The sequence below is a fragment of the Metopolophium dirhodum genome, chromosome 3 (genome assembly GCF_019925205.1).
Source record: "Metopolophium dirhodum isolate CAU chromosome 3, ASM1992520v1, whole genome shotgun sequence".
NCBI lineage: Eukaryota > Metazoa > Arthropoda > Insecta > Hemiptera > Aphididae > Metopolophium > Metopolophium dirhodum.
This window is the reverse complement of record NC_083562.1, coordinates 10,436,639-10,456,981: the sequence shown is the minus strand read 5'-3', so window position 1 is coordinate 10,456,981 and position 20,343 is coordinate 10,436,639. Positions and strand designations below refer to the sequence as shown.

The following is a 20,343-nucleotide window of genomic DNA, read 5'->3' as shown; positions in this document are numbered from 1 at the left end:
TTAGCATTTTCTATACACCATAAAATTTACAAAATATTTTGACTCTTTTTGAGCTGTTTACGGCCATTGTCAGTTTTCAATTTTTTTAGTTTTTTTTTCTATAAATATCAATAAAATTTTATCTGTTGAGTAAAAAAGCTTGAAAATTTAATAGAAGGCTCCCAGGTTATTGTTTCAAAGGCAGATGAAAAAAATTAAAAATCCTTAGTCACAGTTTTTAATTATAAGCATTTAAAGTTCAAATTTTGACAAAATACGGAAAAATCACGAAAAATAGCAAATTATTTTGATGAGAATTCATAAAAATTTTTCTTTTTAAATCTAAGATTTGAAAATGTAATATAAGATTACTCATAAGTTTGTCTACCTTTATCAAAAAAAAAATGTCTAGAAGAAACTTAAATTAAATTTTTATGAGCGTCTGAAATTTATATTTTTACAACATTTGATATTTACTCGATTTCTCATGTAACAATTTTCTTATTTTATTGTAATTAAAAAACGAATGACTGTAGATACTTGAAAATTTCACTGAATGTTTATATTAGCATTTTCTATACACCATAAAATGTTGAAAATATTTTGACTCTTTTTGACCTGTTTACGGACATTGTCAGTTTTCAATTTTTTTAGTTTTTTTTCTATAAATATCAATAAATTTTTATTTGTTGGGTAAAAAAGCGTGAAAATTTAATATAAGGCTCCTGATATATCGTTCTAATAGCAGTTGAAAAATATTAAAAATACATAGGCACAATTTTTTTTTATAAGCATTTAAAGTTCAAATTTTGACAACATTTATCAAATTTATAATTTATTAATTATTTTGTAGTTAAAAATGTATACATTTTTAACTTTTATGGCTAAGGATTGAAAATTTAAAACAAGGCTCCACGTAAATAGGTTATATATAAATTACTTTATTCACAATAATATCATCAAATATACTTGGTAAAATCATAGGCTGACTGACCGTTTTCGCTCAGAATCGTTTTTTCTTATACAATGATATTATATCATTGAATTCAAATTTAACACCATCCGTTACAGTGACCCACTTGTAACCTACCGTACAGCAGAGCGACATCCACTTATCCACCTTTTTTATTTTTATTATTATAGAGCGAGAGGGAATCCATTCTGTACACCTCTAAGCACTATAACATTTTTTTTTAACTATTATAATAACCTATAATTTTTTTTTTTTTTTGAGCATTGATTTTTTATCACAGTAAGTACGTATGTGAGGGCGTTTGTCGGCCAATTTCGTTTTAAATCTGATAGCGGGATCTCCTGAAATAGTTGGAGATAGCATTTAGGAGATAAAATGATTTTTGTAATTATAATCAAATATAGTTAGTTTAATGTGAAATCTATTAAGTATATTGGTAGGTTTTTTGAGCGTGAGAATATGTAGGTAACAGTTCACATTTAAGTTGGAGGGCAACTATATGCATACATGGGCATATATGGGCATCCAGTAATTAGTCGTAAACTAATCGCCTGAAATGTTTCCAGTTTGCAAATGTTCGACGATTTTTCTTGACCTGACATTTGTGTGACGTATGATCAAAAAGGAGCTAAAATAGTTTTATAGAAGGCCATTTTGTTTTTGATACTAAGTTTGGACTTAAAGATTTGTCGTAGATGGTGAGGGCGTAAGTTAATTTTTTTTTTTAAATTGTTGGTATGATATTTCCAGGTGAGTCCATAACAAGTTATTCACAATTCGATGAACGTGTTTTTGGGTGTATACAAATGAAATATTTTGTTGCTAGGGATATCGGAATAATTCTAACGTACAATATTATACATATGTAAATATTATTATGTACAATTATATTTTAAATATTGATAAATTATAACTAATGGAATGTTTGTTTGTTGATTTTAATAACTGTAAGGTACTATAGTATACCACCTACTCGTATGAGTTATTATGTAGGTAACAGAAATTATTTTTAAAAATACAGGTAAACCCTTATTGCTATATTATTGGATTGCGTTTATATATTATTATGTATGCACTATGAAGTTACCCACAATCATTGGAATTTTTCATAATGAAAACAAACTCAGCTTACAGTGAAGTATGAAAATATAAGCAACCATCTCGATAGAATGTGATTAAAACTTGGATAATTGGTTAGTTTACTCACAATATAGAAGTATTCTGTTCGTTTTATTAAAAAAAAAAACGATAAAATCTACAAATATTTACCCTTGAACTCTGTATAAATGACAGAACAATTTCTAATAAATTTCAGTGCAATTACCTATTCAAATAAATTAGATTATAAATCTGTATACCTTATAGTCAGCGCAATCGTAAATCAGACCTAAGCATTTCTAGCCCTCTGACATAATATTTATAAGATGTGCGCGTAATTTTTTACGTTTAAATCGTTTCATTACTATTTTTTTTTTTTGTTCTAGTTACTTCCCGTTCTTTTTTATTGATTTAAATATTAATAATAAAAATATGTTGATACTTGATTGTGTTCAAATATGTAATTTCTTATTATCCCATTAATATGCATACAAATATGTGTTATAGATATTTTATTTAGAGTAATGCAATTATTTTTTTTTTATCTGTATTTAAACTTGTAAACCAACTTTTGATAAATCGTGTTAAAAATAAATATATTTATTTTTATAAATAACAAATTTTCTTTACGTTTCCATAGACACTTAATATTCAAAGTTGATAATATAATGTAAATTATAGTATTTCATTTTTAATTATCCAGAACGATGAATAATTGTCAAGCTAGTGAACAGAAAGTACTCGCCAATAGTGAGCACGGTGAGACGAGGAATTATACATATTTTTAATTTCATAATAAATGTTTTTTAAATAATGTTTTCACTATTTTTTTTTATTTGGTTTGTATAGAACAGCTGACGAATGGATCAATATGTGTCAATCCAAAGAAATATATTATACATTTCCTGCCTGGACATACATATATGCAAACAATAACATTATTTAACATGACTGATTTGCCACAAGTCATTAAAATAAAACCTTTGGAATGTAAAATATTCAAATTCCCCTATCTAACTACCGTGAGTTGTGTTCAAAATTATGAAATTTGTGTTCATCTCATCGTAGATAATTGTGTATTACACTCAATAGATATTTTAAGGTGGGATTCAAAACTTACGAGATACCTATACCTAAATGATATTAATCATAACATTTTCTTTAATGTCATCAAGAATAATGTTTTTCTCGGTATAGTAATAATAATAATAACAGTTATAACTTATACTAAGAAGGGAAAATTATGAAACCTTCCCCCCCCAAAAAAAAAAATAGTAAGGGTTATGCTTGGGATTATATTATAACATTTGATTTAATCTAATTCTAAACAATTTTTTTTAAGGTGTCTATTCTTCCCAATAAATCTTGGAATTTACAGTTTACTTTCATGACTTATTTGAATCAAGAGTTTAAAAGTTATTTACATTTAGAAAATCCTACTGGACAAGGAGACTTGGCTATAGAACTAAGGGCTATTCCAAAAATGGATTTTTGTTTACCGAAGACCATTGATTTTGGAAACGTAAATATAGGAATGAGGTTAGTATAGTTACATTTTCATAAAGAATCTACAAAATTTTATTTTGTAGCGTTACGAGGAAGTTGAGTTTGGCTCCTAAATCAAAACCTTATCAGTTTCGCATATTTATCCCGAACGGTTTAGAGAGCTTATGTGTAAATCCAACTTGTGGTTCGTTTCAAATAGTCGTAAAAGGGATTGTTTGAATAAAAATTGATTTTTTTCAGGTGAAGTATTTTGTGATTATCCAACAAACGTCACAGTCGTTTACACGCCTCAATCGTATATTACTTTGTGTATTGATTTAGTACTGTACCTCACGGGATTTAATCAAAAACCACAAGTTATTACTTTGACGGCCGTTACAAAACCCAAGCCTTCCTGGTAATTCATTCGAGTAAAAAGTTTAGGTAAAAAGATTGATTGCATTTTTTGAGAACACAAATGTAATATTAATTTAAACACTTGCAACAAGTTTTGTGTTGAAATCAAGATATATTTAGTCTAATCAAAATGTACGTAAAATATTTAAAATTAAAAAATGAGCATTAGTCAGGGTTGTTATACACACAGGTAACCAATTATTTATTATAAATACGCAAGTTGAGAAAAGTGCGTAAGACGGGACACAGCTTCTTAAGTTTATCATTTCCTTAATAAGAATATAATATCCTGAAATGACTTTTGTTTATTACCGTTACATTGATGCAATTCATTTTTATAGCATCCCAAGTATAAAAACGGATATAACAATTAAAAAAAAAAACCATTTGCATTTATTTCATAAGACACGTCATTCAGATAAGACAGAAAAGGATATCATGGTCTTTAACCGACTGACACTGAATAAAATGTTGAAGGCTAAACCCCTCGTTTTGGCCGACGACTCTTATAAATGGCTCAGTTAGTATGAATAACAATGAACAACGTATTGTTCTAATATTAAAGTTGTATCATTAACATAATATAGGCAACCTATAGACAATAACTATAAAATGTTCGTCTGATTAGTGATTATTATGAGTATTGAACCAATTGTAAATAATAGTATGGTTTGTGCGTATTTTATTTTATCACCTTGGTTCTAATGAGTAATTAGAACCATGTTAATTTAAACACGATTTTTTTAATTGTAAATATATATATAGGTAGTTAAAATGAACATATAGTAATAAATTGTTTAATTAATGGTAAATAGCCATGATTAAAAATCTAATATTATAGATTATATAATAACTATGTCTACCATAAGTTTCTGAAATATTTATTACGATTTCTAGATCCTCTTGGTGAGTTGGATAAAATGTATCGAGATACGTACATACAGAATTACAACGATTTTATGGTAAATGTAAAACGTTTCAGAGATGAACATAAGAAAGATTACTTTGAGGTATCTCGAAATGAACTAAACAGCAACGAAGAACAGCAAAAATCTGTTTACGACAAGCGAATAACTGAATGGAACACTTATAAGGTAAAATGTACAAATTACACGAGTTGACTTATAAAATAAATTAATATAAAATATATATAGGCAAAATTGTATTCATATGAAGCCATGTCCCTTGATGATAGATTTGAACCATTAGGACTTCGTGAAAGAAGCATTCGAACAAATCTTATTGTAAGTCGTGAAAACGATAACAGATTTCATTAATGGGTGCTTTTATTTCATTAATATATTATGTGCTGTACATAATATTATATAAATATGTATCAAGAATTTTTTTTTTCAGGATATAAGTGAATTCGATTTTGATCCAATTCCCGATGATAACTGGTGTATACGATTTCAAATATACAACAAATTCATCAACGCAGTCAAAATAGTTATTGTCAAAAATCGTTTAGAAAAGAGACTAAATCTTTTCAAAACATTAATAGCTAATGACATAATAAATATGTTGTGACGCAATATTCCAATAACCACAATTGTATAATTATTGGTGTTTATTCGATTATTATTGTACTTGGTATTTTTTTTTATGCTAACGACTTATGAGTCATAAATAACTTTTACAATTGTGAATGATTTAATGTTTCAGAAATGAATATTAAACATTTTCTTATTAATATGGGTTTTACTGAAGTTAATACATTTATAACGGTGTTAAGTAACAACATATTCTATTATTTAATTGATTAATCAAATTTTAATCATCAACTAATTTATGTAGGTACTCGTAATACTCATATAATAATATATACACATACCTACATTGTATGTATCATATACATTGTTCGTACATTGTTATCACGTGCCTATCATGCCATATTCTGAGCGATTTTGAAAAGTTTAACGTTGTGTCTGCATAATTCTAAAATTTTGAGTGTGGGTTATAATATAAGTTATTATAGTTAATTAATCATAAATGTTGTGTAATCACCATGTGGACATTTCGTACCAATGAGAATATAGTCGATAATGACAGAATATAAGAATAAAGACAAGCTGGTCGTGGTCCGATGTTTTGCTATTTTCGTCGAGTGAAAGCATAACAATTGTAAAATAATATCGAAGACAGATAAAATTAGTTAAATTCAGAAGAATATTTAAGGTATACTTTATGCAAAAAAATTGCAAACTTTATCTTCGTGATTGGCAAAAACTAAAAAATAATGCCACAATCAAATTGGCTCACTGTCTAACAGTATAACACGTAACTAATATATTAAATGGATACCTATTTCATATAATAAATATTATTCTTAAATTTTTATTGAATTCATTTTTGTCGATTTCTGTCAAAGTTTTAAAATAGTTGCGAAACTACTCTGTTTAAGTGAATTTAATAATACATAGTAATTGAAGTAAGTTTATAACATGGACATGTGCCTTGCAGTTAACATTTAATGAACATTTTATAATTTTGTTTCATGTATGCGTATACGTTAATTACTTTAGCATAAACATACATGACAAAAGGTAATTTACTGCGACATAATATACGTTTTAACATATTGTATATTTCAAGGGACTGCATTTTTAAGCGCAAGTAAGTCACGAAGCTACACAGACGTATTTTAAGTAGAATATGATCCAGTAAAAATAAACGTTCGAGAAAATAAAGAAAAAAACAAAATATGTAAGTTTGTATTTTGAAATAGTTGAATAAGAAAATTTATAAATAGTAATTTCTTAAAAATGATTTATTCACGTACAATTACACACAACTATATTAGTACGATTTACGAATCAAAATAGCCATGAGCATACCCACATAATATTACTCATATGCATAATTTTAGTAATGAATGCACACGTGTCTTAACTCTTAAGACCATAATGGCATAATATATTACTGTTGGGAGGGAGGGTAATTAAATGTAAATAAATGCAATATAATATAAAATCAACTCAAAAATAGTAAAAAATAAATCAAAAATAAGTGTATGAAAAAAAAAACCATTTTTTCGATCACTTCCACCACATCCAGAATTACACGCTTCAATGAAGGAGTTAATAATGAAATATGACTGAAAATTATTATTAATTGTCCACTTTGATTCACCTACACTATAAAATATCTCGTGATAATTAATACAGACTCCCGTCCGTGATTTAATTGGTTTTATTGTTAAGACATTCCATATTATTATTTTTCAGTCGATGATGCTTCTAGCTCATTTATAGGCAACGAGTACCTATTATTAAATATATTTTTTATAAATGGTATTTTACAACCGTTTCAATGAAATTCCATATTGTATATCGACGGATACAATAGTAACATTGTTTATAAGGTAAATATTATAAAATACACTATTCATATGTACATAATATTTTAGTGGGGGACGGAGTGGCCGAGCGGACTAAGGCGACGCAGCCGACCCGAGTTCGATACCTCGGCCGCGGGTGGCATTTTTCTTCGGGCAAGTCACGGTGTCCGGAGAACAAGTGCCGCCAACCCCCCCCCCCCAACCCCCAGGGGCACGGCAGAAACCTACGGGTGCCCCATTAGAAATTCTGCCAAAACACAACACACACGTGTACCAACCTACCCAATTTAAAAACCTATAGTGCCCTCCCCCACACCCAATGGCCTATGTTGCCACGGGTTACCCAATAAAAAAAAAATAAAAATATTTTAGTACTGGAATTTAAATTAAAATAATTTCGATAACGATCGGAAATTTCTGGAATTCATTTGATCTGAATATTATTTTATAAACTAATATAGTAATAACTAATATTAGGTATTTTTTTGATTATTGTTATAGGGCTGTGCCTGACCTAAAAATAAAGTTTTAAAACTGAATTTATTAGGTAGATTTTATTGAAACTTTATGTTAAAAAATTATGTTCCATATTAAGCTAAAATAAGTACATTTTTAACACTTTTCTTAAGTTTGGTTTCACGTCTGTCTGTGATCAAATCTTGCGCGCTCGATTTGAGGCACTTTTTGAAGATGAAAAATTCTGAAAATTGGTATAGACCTTGGTCTTGGATGACAATACAATAATCCGTTGTCATTTTGGGACATGGACCAAAAAAAAAAAAAAGGATTGTCCCCACGACGTCGCCGTAATATCTCTCGCAGATATTGAACTTTCTCTCTTCCCCAAAAAAAACCGCAACCTCTTACGAAGCAAGTATAGGCGTGTCCTATCCATTATTATAATATCTATGGTAACAACGGTAATTATTACCAAATAACATTATACCGGTATTCTGATATAGGTACCGAAAACACCGGATAACATATTTCTTAAACGTTTAATAAAAATATTTACTTTCAACTAAAAAGTAGAAAATAAAAAATAAAAAAAAAAATTTTAAAAACACACTTTTCCATAAAAACATTTAAAAAAAAATTTTAAAAATTGCACTAAAAAGACAAAAATAATTCTCTGTACTTAAAAATAATGAAAAATTTATTGATGAAAAATTTAAAAGTGTGTGGTGCATCATACAAAACATTAAAAGCCGAGCTAAGTCTCACATACACTTCTTTGTTCAATCCTGTTTATAAGATAGTGACTGGCAGTATATGTCAAGTATAAGAGCAAAATAATGAAAAATTTACTGATGAAAAATTTAAAAGCCAAGGAAAGTCTCACATACACTTCTTTGTTCAATCATGTTTATAAGATAGTGACTGGGAATATATGTCAAGTGTATGAGCACCACACACTTTTAAATTTTTCATCAATAAATTTTTCATTATTTTTAAGTACAGAGAATTATTTTTGTCTTTTTAGTGCAATTTTTAAAATTTTTTTTAAATGTTTTTATGGAAAAGTGTGTTTTTAAAATTTTTTTTTTTATTTTTTATTCGTTTACATATGTATATAGTACCCTACCCTAACTTACGTAACCGGTTGAAGATTGCACCAAAAACCAACCAACTCTACAATCAAAGACATAAAATAGTTATATTTTGTATAGATACCGTGTTTATTCATAATTATTTGATTTCGTTTAATTGATGGTATTGATTAATTTATATACTAAACGTATTCAATTTTAAAGACCATAATATAAAGTTATTATTTTTTTTTTTTTGATGAGGCATAGTTTTATATTTTATTATAAATAATACATTTTAATTTGTAGATAATAAATTATTGTAGATATATTAATTAAGGGAATTGTCAATGTACCATACCTATCCAAAATATATTAAGCGATTAATGCGGCTTGAAGGTACCAATTAACAACTAATAAGTAATATTACCTGTTCATATCATTAAAATTAATTTAGTATTATCTTTTACATTATATTTATTATTGATCACAATATTTAAAACTGTTTAAAATGTTTACATGAGTTATACCAAACTATAGCGCTTTATACTGCAAATGTTTTTTTTTCTTTTCATAAATGATGCTTAGAATTTAAACACACACACATTTACTGAGCAACGAAAACTTGAATCAACTAGTGTGGTCAGAGCTATTATGGTTATATGAAAGTATTATTATCACGTACGACCACTTAGTTGATTTTTTTCTCGTCAGACCATTGCAATTGGCCCGTCAAAACTTTGAACGACAAACCAAGACCATTATTATTGTTATCGTGAACGATTTTGCGGCGATTAGTTTACCCGGATGAGGGCTGCAAAAGAACCGCTTCTCTCCTCCATAATAAAACCTTTATTACCTTATTGTTGCGAACAATCGACCCGAAAAGTGATCAGACCCTAGTTTCAAGCTTTATATATTGCTATTATTATTATGATTATTATTTTTAAAAAAAATGTATCGTCGTAGTTAAACAATATGAGCAGAGGGTTGAAACTTTCCACATAATATTCTATTAGGAAATTGCACTATTGTGAAATTTTGATAACTATATATCCTTTGTATAATACTAGCTATATTATTTAAATTTAAAATAAAAAAAATGTATTTTGCTTACGACCGTTGATAATAATCATCATTGCCGTGTTTGACTCGTCGACCTGCCTGTAAATTATTATAGTAGTGTCGACGTTATAAAAAGGAAAAACAATAATATTTACTAATTATCATAACTTCACGGTGGCCGCCTACCGTTGCAGATAATGTCAATTTGTTCATAACTTTTGTTGTCATTTCAATCATAGAATGACCCTTCAGTTCCATATAACAGCTCCTGACCCCCAGGAGAGATGCAAGTTTCAATCTCATTTGTATTTTTAAATGGAAAAAAATACGTTCTGTGAAAAAATTATAATTAAAGTTTTAGTTCGGTTGGAGTCCAGTTGTAGTTGTTGGTTGTGGCAAATTGCAATACTGTACATGTTGAAAAACTTTCCGAGTAACATTGCGTGGTCGTACGTTTACTTACGAATATGTATTAGTAAATCACAAACAGTATTTTGAACATATTTCAAATATTCTGTGGTATTATTGATAGTATAGTATAGGTATGTACTTAAATTTCAAAATGTTTATCACGTACCTACCAATCTACATGGAAAAATATTTTGGTAGGTAATGCATTATCACACTTGGTTTACATCGTTGTCGACAATCTGTCCGATGCCAATATCTAAAAAAATATTTATATTTTATGATATTGAATGCATACGTTGATAAACACTTTCACGTAAAATGTTATGGATTTTAAAGTTTCAAAGTAATCCACATTTTAGAAAATGTACGCCACATAACGAATATCGAATAATGGAACGAAGCAACGAATAGTTTTTCGTTCAATACTGTAAATAAGAGAATTATATTAAAGGAAAGGATACATTTTCACTTTCCATTAAAAGCTTTCCGACAATGTATACATTAAATGTATAAGAGCATTAAAATACGTCAGTGCAGTCTCTGAATATTAAAAAAAAAAGTGTGAGTCTAAAAATTCAGTGTTAGCCGTTAGATTTAATGTACTTTAAAATTAAATTTCAATTTTAATCATAGTTTTAGTATGATTTACTTCGAAAAGTAACTTTTTAGTATTTATAAAATTGAATTTCTTTTGTTGAAATTGTTATGGTGAAGGGTTCTTATAAACCGAAATACTCATTATAATCAAATTTCAATTTTTTTCAAATGGTTATAGTAACATTTCAAACTGAAATGTGTAAATAATTCAAATCGATGCAAACTCATCTTGTTAAAATGGCTATACATAATTAAATATTATATAAAGTATGTGGGTGTTTAAAAGTTTAAACATTAAAATCAGTATACTCAGTATAATCTGTTTACTTAATTAATTTTTTATCCCTCATTTTTTTCCAAGCAAAATGTAATTTTTAGTTAATTTACCAACTACGTAATACGTAATATTGATTTATAGAAATTGTAATTATTACATTGTTACTAAATATAACAAAGCATAATAATTTATGTACCCACCTAAAATATCATCATATTATTACATTTAATCGTCGCTTATACGTGTAATGTTTCAACACCTTGTTACTTATTAATGATTATATTAATCTTATTTACAATTAAGGTAAAATATAAAATTTCATTATCGTAGGCGATTTTTTCGTATATTAATTATGTCTTATGACAAAAAAGACAAGTGAATTCTGTTACATACGTAGAATCCAAAATAAATAAATTAACAGCAATAGCCAATATGATTCTGACTTGAGCAAGGTAAGTATCGATTTTACAATGAAGTGTTGTTTTACCCATTTTCTTTCTTCGTAAAATATATTTTGGAACAATAAAAATGATCAGTAACTTTCACGTAGTCATATAAATCGATTATAAATTGAACGCAGATGGTACATAGGTCATTTTTTCAAATTTTCCAGTAGTTTAAAAAACACATTTAATAAACGGCAAAATAAATGTAACATAATATTTTATATTACATCTATTTTTAACAAAAGCTTGAAAGTTTATGAGAAATGCTTGTTGTATTATTCTCCATATATTCAAACTATGTCGTTTTCAGTGTGGTTAACAGATTATATGAAAATTAGATAATATTTCTACGTATTCAAACTCAAGATTTATATTTTAAAACAAAAATTTCACCAATTTTAATATACTTGTTAATCGAGCTGTTTATTATCTTCATCAATATATATTACTCATTATAAAATTCATCATCGTATAATATTATAGGTTATACAACGATTTTATAGATACTTATTCTAAATAAAAAATCAAAAAGTTAATTAATTAATTTAAAAAATAATTTTGAGCAGACTTCCAATCAAAAGTCTTGAACACCGTTATTGAGTTTATTTTACAATGTTTCCAAACATTTTGAGTCAAAGTTGTAATATTTTCATAAATATGCCTTTTATTTATGTGTTTTACATCGTTTCAATTATTGCAGTTGTATTGAGAAATTACAAAAACGATCATAACTCACAGTCTTAATAAATTAGCTTCCTTCACATATCTATTGTAAAGTACCTACCCACAAAAATATTTCTGGTTGTTTTGTTGTTGTTGTTGTTTATTGATATTTTGTTTCCATTCGTTATGTCTATTTAGGGATATGACATGCAATAAAAGTTTTTCCTCGAGTTTATATAAATCGAAAAATTGACAAAACGTCATACAAATATATATTGGTGTAATACATTATCCTTATATTACAGTAGTAACATTTAAAAGGCAATTTCATACATAACCATCGGGTAGAAAAATGTGAAATGACACGATGGCACATCGATTTGAATCGATTTCTCGATATCACTTACCTTTCGTTTATGCGTTATCATTATTTCCATCTCAGTTTTGTTACCGGACGATTAGGCCCTTCAAGTTGTTACGGGAACCACTATTGCCATTTTATTTTTTTATACACTTCAGATATTGTTTTTCCACGTGAAACAAATGTTCGAATTTATAGCGTCTCGTACTCAAACACGTAAGTTAAAGTACCCCCACAAATACCTACGAGTATTTATATTTTATTTTTTTTTTATTACCTACTGATGATTCATATGATAACCTATGATTGTTTTAAATGCTTTACCTATTTACTATTTATCAAATATCGTTTAAATGGCTACCTAGTTTAAGTTTTAAATATTATTTTGTTGTGTTTTTTTCTTTTGGTTATTACAACAACAACAAAATGTATCCAGGAAAAAATTTGATGAGTAGAAAGTGATTTATGGCACAATCAATGGCAGAGTTTTACTTTGACCCGGACCAATAATAACTAATGATATGATATATTAATATATTATAAGTAAGTACTATTAAATTATGTTGGAACTCAGGATAATAAATAATCATGACTCGAATTATTTATTTTCACAATCTTTATTATCTTCGCAATTCAGAACAAATAGCAGACCTCGCACTCTTTTCAGGGCTCCATGTGCAGATAACTCACCACGAATAAAGATAGAATTGTATTATATTTTATTATTTTAGTGCACTAACCGAGAATCTGACTAAGGCTCGTATAGTCGTATCACAAGGACCACTTGTCGCCAGGAAATCCATGCTGTTTACACACGGCATTCCTTAGAATGTATCAGTCTTCGTGTGACAAGAAATGACATGATATTATACATTAGTTTATCATTATTTGTAAAATATATTTTCATGTATTTCCTATTTTTGAATATATGTAGAAAGTTCAATGCTAAAACGGAAACCGGTGAGGATATGGTTTTAGATTCTGAGCGAAGCGATGAATGTATTGATTCTACAATGATGTGTGTTTTTTTTTTTTTAATTTTTTTTATTTTTGTGTCTGTCATCACCTTTTAGGACAGTAAAAGTGCTTGGATTTTCTTCAATAGTAACTTTTCTGATAGGAAAGTGAATCTAGTTGGTACTTTGGGGGGGGGGGGGGTCAAAAGTAAAAATTTCCCAGTAGTTTTCACAAGCGACGTGAAAAACAAAAGAAAAATTAAGGAAAAACGGGAATTTTTACGCAAAATCTGTTTTCGAGAAAATCGATTTTGGTTTTTGGTGTAACTCTAAAACAAATGACCGTAGGGACATGAAATTTTGACTGAATGTTTATATTAGCATTTTCTATACACCATAAAATGTTGAAAATATTTTGACTCTTTTTGAGCTGTTTACGGCCATTGTCAGTTTTCAATTTTAGATTCTGAGTGAAACGATGAATGTATTGATTTTACAATGATGTGTGTTTTTTTTTTTTATTTTTTTATTTTTGTGTCTGTGTACACGATAAGTAGTCGAAATAATGCTTCGATTTTCGACTTCAGTATCTTGTTCGATGGGAAAGTGAATATCGTTGGTGCATTGGGGAGGTCAAAATTTTAATTTCCCAGTAGTTTTCAAAAGCGATGTGAAAAACAAAAGAAAAATTAAGGAAAAACGGGAATTTTTACGCAAAATCGATTTTTAACAAAATCGATTTTGGTTATTGGTGTAACTCTAAAACAAATGACCGTAGATGCATGAAATTTTCACTGGTTGTTTATATTTTCATTTTCTATACACAATACAATTTTGAAAATAATTTGACTTTTTTTGAACTGTTTACGGACATTGTCAGTTTTCAGTTTTTTTAAATTTTTTTTCTATAAATATCAATAAAATTTTATTTGTTGTGTAAAAAAGCTTGAAAATTTAATAGAAGGCTCCCAGGTTATTGTTTCAAAGGCAGATGAAAAAAATTAAAATTCCTTAGTCACAGTTTTTAATTATAAGCATTTAAAGTTCAAATTTTGACAAAATACGGAAAAATCACGAAAAATAGCAAATTATTTTGATGAGAATTCATAAAAATTTTTCTTTTTAAATCTAAGATTTGAAAATGTAATATAAGATTACTCATAAGTTTGTCTACCTTTATCAAAAAAAAAATGTCTAGAAGAAACTTAAATTAAATTTTTATGAGCGTCTGAAATTTATATTTTTACAACATTTGATATTTACTCGATTTCTCATGTAACAATTTTCTTATTTTATTGTAATTAAAAAACGAATGACTGTAGATACTTGAAAATTTCACTGAATGTTTATATTAGCATTTTCTATACACCATAAAATGTTGAAAATATTTTGACTCTTTTTGACCTGTTTACGGACATTGTCAGTTTTCAATTTTTTTAGTTTTTTTTCTATAAATATCAATAAATTTTTATTTGTTGGGTAAAAAAGCGTGAAAATTTAATATAAGGCTCCTGATATATCGTTCTAATAGCAGTTGAAAAATATTAAAAATACATAGGCACAATTTTTTTTTATAAGCATTTAAAGTTCAAATGTTGACAACATTTATCAAATTTATAATTTATTAATTATTTTGTAGTTAAAAATTTATAAATTATCAAGTTTATTTTTCAAAACTATTACTAATTTTCCTCTAATACGTTCCATTTTACATTTTTCTTCAGAATTATCTGAATCATTTTTTTCAAAATATTTTATCATGAGATCTTGGAATCTAAGCTCAGAAAATACAATGTCACATTTATTTAATTTAAACTATCAAGGAATTGCATTTTATGATTTAAAATCTGGCACGTCAGGTATCTGTAAAATTGTCATGGTTTTCGCTTAATGTACCTATAGTCATTTTGATTTGATGTTGAATGCATTTATTCTAGATTTTTTTGATGTTCGTCGACATCTAAGTTTGACACGGTATGCTTTCGTTTGTACGCGAGTGACAAAAACTGCAGTTGGTCAAAAATAGACATACCTACCATCTTATTTTTGATTTTGCTAAACCAGATGATAATTCTTTTTTCTTTAGTACATTTTCTCTTTGATAGAAATCTCTTAAGCTTTCTTTGTAACTGCCATGCTGAAAAAAAAGTTTATATTAAAAAAAAAAAGTTAAATTGTTTATAGCGAAATAGTAGGTATTTACTAAGAACATAACACTTAAAACTATAATAAGTACTTACAGTAAAACATTGAAAGCTGTCATTAAATTCACTTTAAACAATGCTTTTACTTACAAGAAAGTTTTACTTAGGTATTTACTAATTATTTACTAATCTATTATATTTAACTGGAGTATATTGTTTATATCTTTGTAATATTTTGCATGTCAGAATTTAAAATTAACTTAGGTAGAACCGTAAATGTATAGTTCTGGGTTTTGATTAAGGCCCCATGCAAACCCTGCCAACCCCATTAATTTTTCATCAAAACGACCTTAGTGACTGACAAAAATTAAGGTAGGTACTTCTATAGTGTTTGGATTTAAAAAATGTAAAGATTTTTGATTTAATAAAGAAGTATACTTTGAATCGGATGCAGCATATTATATTTTGTTTTTAATATATTGAATATAAAAATTGCAAAAAATTTCAAATGTTTATAACCGTAAAGAATTTGGTAAAACTGAAAAAGTGCTTTGACCGATGCAAAGTAATCTTGTTTATTCATTCAAACATCTTTACATTTTTTAAACAGGCCATTGGAAGTACTTACATTTTTGTCACGCCTGTACCTATTAAACGTCCTCAAATTAATTTTGAATATTTTAATTTAATGACTATAAATATGGCACGTGCACGCCGTTGCGTAATTTGTATGATGAGAGTGTTTGTGGTGAGTATACACACTAGTGATAATTTACTACACTCACAAAGATGAACAGTGACCACAAGGAACGAAATAATTGCCTAAACACAACTCCTTAAATATTATACGTGTCGGAGGCCATAATGAACTGTTTATATTGAATAATACACAAAATATAATATGTGCTACAGTTACAAATTAGGACTTAGGAGTATCAACAGTTTCAAAGATTGTTCAAGATGTATGTTCAGCTATATAGTGCTCCATCCTACCACTCTTAAAATTACTTTCACTCACATAACTCATCTGCAGTACAATGTTTTTATGTCATTTGACTGATTCACAAGTTAATTACAACTAACAAAATTCTGGTGTGGTTTCGTTGCGGTCAACGAATAACCTAAGATCACAATATATTCACATTCATATAATAAAAGAATTTTTTGACTTGGTGCAAGAAAGACCAATGTCACATTTTGATGAAATTTAAATTATTTGGCATTTAAAATGTATTATGTTACTTGAGTTAAAACGACCAATGCCTCTTATATGCAGTATGACCAAATTAGATTTGACATTGGCCAATTTTACAATAATTGATAAACGTATATTATGGGCCTATGTCGACATTGGCCACGTATTATCTATAGCCACGACATTGGCCATTTCGAAATCAATTAATAAAGTTTAGAAATGTAAAAGTTACTAACATTATGCTCAATTGAATATTATTATTAGGTTTTAATAAAAAAAAAAGTAAGTAATAATACAAGTAAATAGAACTAAACAGTTTACGTTTGGTCGGTACGGTTAATTGCCTCTTTATACTTAAATTATTTAAATTTCATTCATTTTTTCTCAACGTCATGCAAGTAAATACGATTTAAATAATTTGATATAATTTGCTAATTGTTATTTAACATGAATTCGTTATAGTAAAATGTAGTTAACGTTGACATAAATTAATGAAATACCGTATTGATAAAATATTATCCATCATTATAAAAGTTAGCTATTCAAGGAATGAGAAATCATTTTTTTATTTTCACTAGAAATCAAATAACTTTGATAGTATTTAATAATTTTGTGTATTGCTAGGTATTATATTTGGACGTTTTGACTTATGTAAATTACAATATTACCTAGTTAAAATTACGAACAACTTATGCAATCAAATACTCAAACAAAATAATTATACTCAACACGTCATCCTATAGTTTTACATGAAGCAAGTACATTTCGGTAGGTAGTGGAGTTTCATATAAAATGTCATCAAGTCATTTCATTAGCCACACTTGAAATTTTCAAGTTGAAAACAATTAAACTGTCTCGGCACATACCTCAGGTGTATATGAATTGAGTGGGAGGAATTTATGATGTAAAATATAAATGTATACAATGCATAGATGAATTATAATAGTAAAAGGCAAATATTCAAAATTCAAAGAATTAATACCCCGAGGTTAGCAGTCAAAAACACGATAATACAATTAGATATTATACATGACACGTGAAATACAGATTAATGTATTGTTACACGAGAGTGCTTACTTCGAAGGATGCTCACCAAAAACATATAAAATCAATCCAACGTGGGACCATTATAAAAGTATTCTAAGAATTATTATAATCATACCTTTATTCGTGAAGTAAGTAATTGTTTTGGTGAGTTTCTGTCTTGTCAACACACCTTGCTAAAAAATAATTACTTATTATTGAAAAAACTTAAATTAAAAATCTTGATTTTGGACGGCAAACTTCTCGGACCTGTCGTATTTTTATTTTTCTCGTTAAAAGTATGTATGCGACAGCTAGAGAAATCTCCATGTTCGCTTAAGGATGATATTAAAAATAAATTATTTTATGATCGAATAATTCTTGAATAGGAAACTGGACATTATTAATATGCATGCTCACAATTCACATATTATTAGTAACATGAACGATGGGTAAAACAAATCGAAACAAGAATGATTGTAGTGTTGCACTATCTTATGTATTATACTTGATTATATTATAGTATTTTATTAACCCTTGTTCTAAAATAATTTGCATTTTGTGCCTATAGGTTCCCGCAAGATTTTCTTACAATAACAAAAAAACACATATTCATTATTTATCATAACTAATATGATTTCATAAAAAAATAAATACGTAGTAGGTTCGTGAAGTTAGCCGCATGATGAGAAGTATAAACTCCCACCCATGACCCACTATACTGCCAATAAATGTTAGTGGTAAGTGCTTAAAGGGTGTAACCTTCTGATGTCTTATAATACAGAAAGGGAGCACGGAAAATAATAATTCCCAAATTTTAATGGTCATAATTTAATGATCAATTAGTGCTTTCAGGGCCTACAAGAACAAAAGTTAGTGCTACCTCCAAACCAGAGTTTTTTTATTCGCTATTTCTTAACTTCTCGTGATAATGAAAAATTCCAATTTCCGATATGAATCACTTAACGTTTTTACTCAAATAGTGGTTTTAGGATTACCTAATATAAAAACAAAAAAAAATACATTTTAACTTTATTTTATATTATTTACCTTGTCTAAACGATCAAAATCTTATTTCGTCTAAACGAAAAATATGTTAATTTGCGTCGAAGATGTGTGCAGATGCTTAAAAAATGATATACTAGCCCGACTGGTCCGTGGATGTAGGTTCGTTAGCACTTATATTATAATATGGTCTTTGATTTATGATCCTTGCCATTTTGGTGTGGACCTGTTGTACCGAACGTTCTGTAAATATGATACGTCCGTATGTTTGTGTAATGTATGTATATTTTAGAACACAGTTTTCGAGTATAGAATGTTTTGTGATATTTTGTAAAACCTGAGTACGTGAAAGCAGAAGTTCGTTCATTAATTCATAATCATTTATCAGCAATATACCTGCAGTATACATAGGTGAAATTTAAAAACTTGGTTAATTTTTAATAACTTGTCTAGGAAATGCTAACATTAATGTTTGGTGACATTTTTAATTCCCTACAATCATTCATTTTTCACTATTTTTGTATTAAATCAAAAAACTTAAATTTATATTGTCGTAAACTTACTAGTGTTATTTTGTGCACCACTCTCTCATAAGTCATAACACAAAAAAGCCACTACTATATGAATAGCTGTTTGGTGTTAAAATTTATTGTAAACTGATTGATACTGGTTTTCTGTAGTTTTAAAGCCTTTTAATTTGTTGATCCAGAAAAATACAAATTTTATTTTTGTAGTATTACGCAATATGTGAATAGATAACAAATTCGACCGTATTAACAATTAATATTTTTAATTAGTTAAATATGATTGTAGGAAAAATTCGATAAAATTTAGGTACTTACTAATTGTTTTTAATACAAAGACCATTATAAAAGTAATTTAACACACCTATGTGGCCTAATGTCACATATGTGACATCGGGATCTGTAAAAGCAAACCTATATGGCATTGCATAATATAGGCGGATTTAGTTTTATTTTATTTTTGTCCTCTAATTAGCTATACTTACTATCGGAATTTATAGTTTGTACATTTTTAAGGTTGTCTGTTCATAGACCACTAGAAAATGTCCACCCTCGGTGAACGTGTTAAATATTGCATTATTATAACGAAATCCAATTAAATATCAGTTTAACATTATTAAGTGAGTAAGTACATATCGTTCAAATATGTTATCAAAATAAAATTACATGATATTATGTAATTTAGTTAATTATCTGACAAATGAATCTTAGTAGTGTTAGTTGTGAAATATAATTTATTTTGTTTTACTTAATAATTAACTATAGCCTATAGGTATAAGCTTTATAAAAAAAGATGTTGTTAAATAAATTGTGAACATTTAAACATACCTCTTTAGTATAAAATTAACAAATGTA

At 27.7% G+C, this 20,343-nt stretch overlaps 1 protein-coding gene across 1 annotated transcript; it reads left to right on the top strand.

The window, feature by feature from the left end:
- The first annotated feature begins 2,757 nt into the window (after positions 1-2,757).
- Positions 2,758-5,482, top strand: LOC132940730 (uncharacterized). Its single transcript, XM_061008452.1, has 9 exons — positions 2,758-2,809; positions 2,900-3,072; positions 3,393-3,589; positions 3,640-3,740; positions 3,797-3,953; positions 4,294-4,472; positions 4,850-5,046; positions 5,107-5,196; positions 5,309-5,482. Exons 1-9 carry the CDS (start codon positions 2,758-2,760, stop codon positions 5,480-5,482), a joined length of 1,320 nt encoding a protein of 439 aa, XP_060864435.1.
- Positions 5,483-20,343: the final 14,861 nt, after the last annotated feature.

Bases quoted from the DNA above. Each gene is read 5' to 3' on its own strand.
- LOC132940730 (XM_061008452.1), top strand. From the start codon at position 2,758: ATGAATAATTGTCAAGCTAGTGAACAGAAAGTACTCGCCAATAGTGAG. The intron at 3,954-4,293 runs GTAATTCATTCG...TCATTTTTATAG, and splicing joins ACAAAACCCAAGCCTTCCTG to CATCCCAAGTATAAAAACGG. The intron at 4,473-4,849 runs GTTAGTATGAAT...TACGATTTCTAG, and splicing joins CGACTCTTATAAATGGCTCA to ATCCTCTTGGTGAGTTGGAT.